Source organism: Sapajus apella, unplaced genomic scaffold (genome assembly GCF_009761245.1).
Source record: "Sapajus apella isolate SASKATOON/1434 unplaced genomic scaffold, GSC_monkey_1.0 scaffold77, whole genome shotgun sequence".
Taxonomy (NCBI): Eukaryota; Metazoa; Chordata; class Mammalia; order Primates; family Cebidae; genus Sapajus; species Sapajus apella.
Window position 1 is genome coordinate 9,805,811 of NW_022437017.1, and position 1,833 is coordinate 9,807,643.

The 1,833-nt window shown below is 65.8% G+C and overlaps 1 protein-coding gene and 1 long non-coding RNA gene across 4 annotated transcripts in view; both read left to right on the forward strand.

The window, feature by feature from the left end:
* The window catches only part of LOC116532845, a 683-nt gene extending 166 nt beyond the window's left edge, over positions 1-517 (forward strand). The window contains exons 2-3 of the long non-coding RNA XR_004260976.1: positions 18-267; positions 368-517. This is a non-coding gene — a long non-coding RNA (uncharacterized LOC116532845). The remainder of the gene's footprint in view (positions 1-17; positions 268-367) is intronic.
* Positions 1-1,542, forward strand: part of PCSK4 (proprotein convertase subtilisin/kexin type 4) — a 9,335-nt gene extending 7,793 nt beyond the window's left edge. Inside the window, exons 14-15 of one of the 3 annotated variants that reach the window (XM_032252401.1) lie at positions 524-646; positions 787-1,542. In XM_032252401.1, coding sequence (XP_032108292.1) covers positions 524-646; positions 787-1,256 — 593 coding nt within the window. In that variant the 3' untranslated portion in view covers positions 1,257-1,542. The remainder of the gene's footprint in view (positions 1-523; positions 647-786) is intronic. The other 2 variants (XM_032252402.1, XM_032252403.1) reach the window with 2 other exon arrangements.
* Positions 1,543-1,833: the final 291 nt, after the last annotated feature.

Genomic DNA, 1,833 nt, shown 5'->3' on the forward strand with positions numbered 1-1,833 from the left:
TGACGGGCACGCAGTAGGTGTGGGGTCACCCGGGAGATGTCAATGTGGAGTGACGGGCACGCAGTAGGTGTGGAGTCACCCGGGCGATGTCGGTGTGCAGTGACGGGTACGCAGTAGGTGTGCAGTGACGGGTACGCAGTAGGTGTGCAGTGACAGGCATGCAGTAGGTGTGGAGTCACCTGGGAGATGTCAATGTGGAGTGACGGGCACATAGGAGGTGTGGAGTCACCCGGGAGATGTCGGTGTGCAGTGACGGGCACACAGTAGGTGTGGAGTCACCCAGGAGATGTCAATGTGGAGTGACGGGCACACAGTAGGTGTGGAGTCATCTGGAAGATGTCAGTGTGGAGTGACAGGTGCACAGTAGGTGTGCAGTGACAGGCGCACAGTAGGTGTGCAATTCCCGGGAGACGTGAACCAGCCTGGGCCCTGGTGGGAGCTGCAGGGGAGGGATCCCAGGGACAGCCAGGTCCAGGCTGCCAAGAGCCTCTTCCTCCTGTGCCCACCTGTGACCCCTGCCCAGGGACGCTGTACCGCTACACGCTGCTGCTCTACGGGACGGCGGAGGACATGACAGCCAGGCCTCCAGGCCCCCAGGTGACCGGCAGCTTGTGTGTGCGGCGGGACACGGAGGGGCTGTGCCAGGGTGAGTGCCGGCATGGCAGGGCCCACGGCTGGGAGGTCAGGCGGCCACCGCGAGCACTGTGCCTGTGGCCCCAGGAGGGCAGATGGTGGGCAACAGGCCTCGGGTGGCAAGCTCACGGCTTCCATGGCCGTATCCCCGAGCAGCATGTGGCGACCCCACCTACATCCTGGGACAGCTCTGTCTGGCCTCCTGCCCCCCGCGCTTCTTCAACCACACGAGGCTGGTGACCGCCAGGCCTGGTCACCCGGCGGCACCTGCGCTGAGGGTCTGTTCCAGCTGCCACGCCTCCTGCTACACCTGCCGTGGCAGCTCCCCGAGGGACTGCACCTCCTGTCCCCCATCTTACACGCTGGACCAGCAGCAGGGCTCCTGCTTGGGGCCCACCACCCCCGACAACCATCGCCAGCTTAGAGCTGCCGCCTGCCCCTACCACCGCTGCCCAGCCTCGGCCATGGTGCTGGGCCTCCTGGCCCTGACCCTCGGGGGCCCCGTCCTCTGTGGCGGGTCCACCGGACGGCCCCCCATAGGCCTGGCTCGTGCCAGGGCCAACCCCAACAACCCCCAGGTCTGGCTGCCAGCTGGAATCCGAAGTCATCAGCTCAGAAAGTGACACTTCCCTGGCCTGGGTCCCTGGCAGGCACTGCTGCCCTGCCACCTCCACAGGCCGGCCCCAGAGGAGCAAGCACCAGCCCCCGACGCCCGGCTTGCCAGGAACCCCGCAGGCTGGGGGGAAGAGAGAGAGAGGTCTCCTATGCCTTTTGGGTTGGGGCAGAGGCTGGACCGTGATCACTGCCCTTTCTGAGCCCCGGAAGCCACGGGAAAGTGGAGGGACAGGAACTGGACGCCGTCCGTCTGAGGCCGTGTCCAGCCTCAGAGTTTGCAAATAAAGGTTGCATCGAAGGTGCTCGGTCAGTGGCCTCCTCTGGAGCCGGACGGGCCCGAGGCCCCAGGGCTCAGGTGGTTTCTGCTCGGGGGTCCCCGGACGTCAGCCCATGGAGAATGCAGCCGGCCATGGAGAAGGCGTCCGCCCAGGCCCAGGGACCCCAGGCAGCGGGAGCAGTGGGGAGTGGCCACGGGTCGGCAGTGGAGTCCAAGCCCAGAACGTGGGTCACCATGGCCCAGACTCCTCTCCCCACATGGTGGCTTCCACTTTTGTTTGTTTGAGACAGGGTCTCCCTACGGTGACC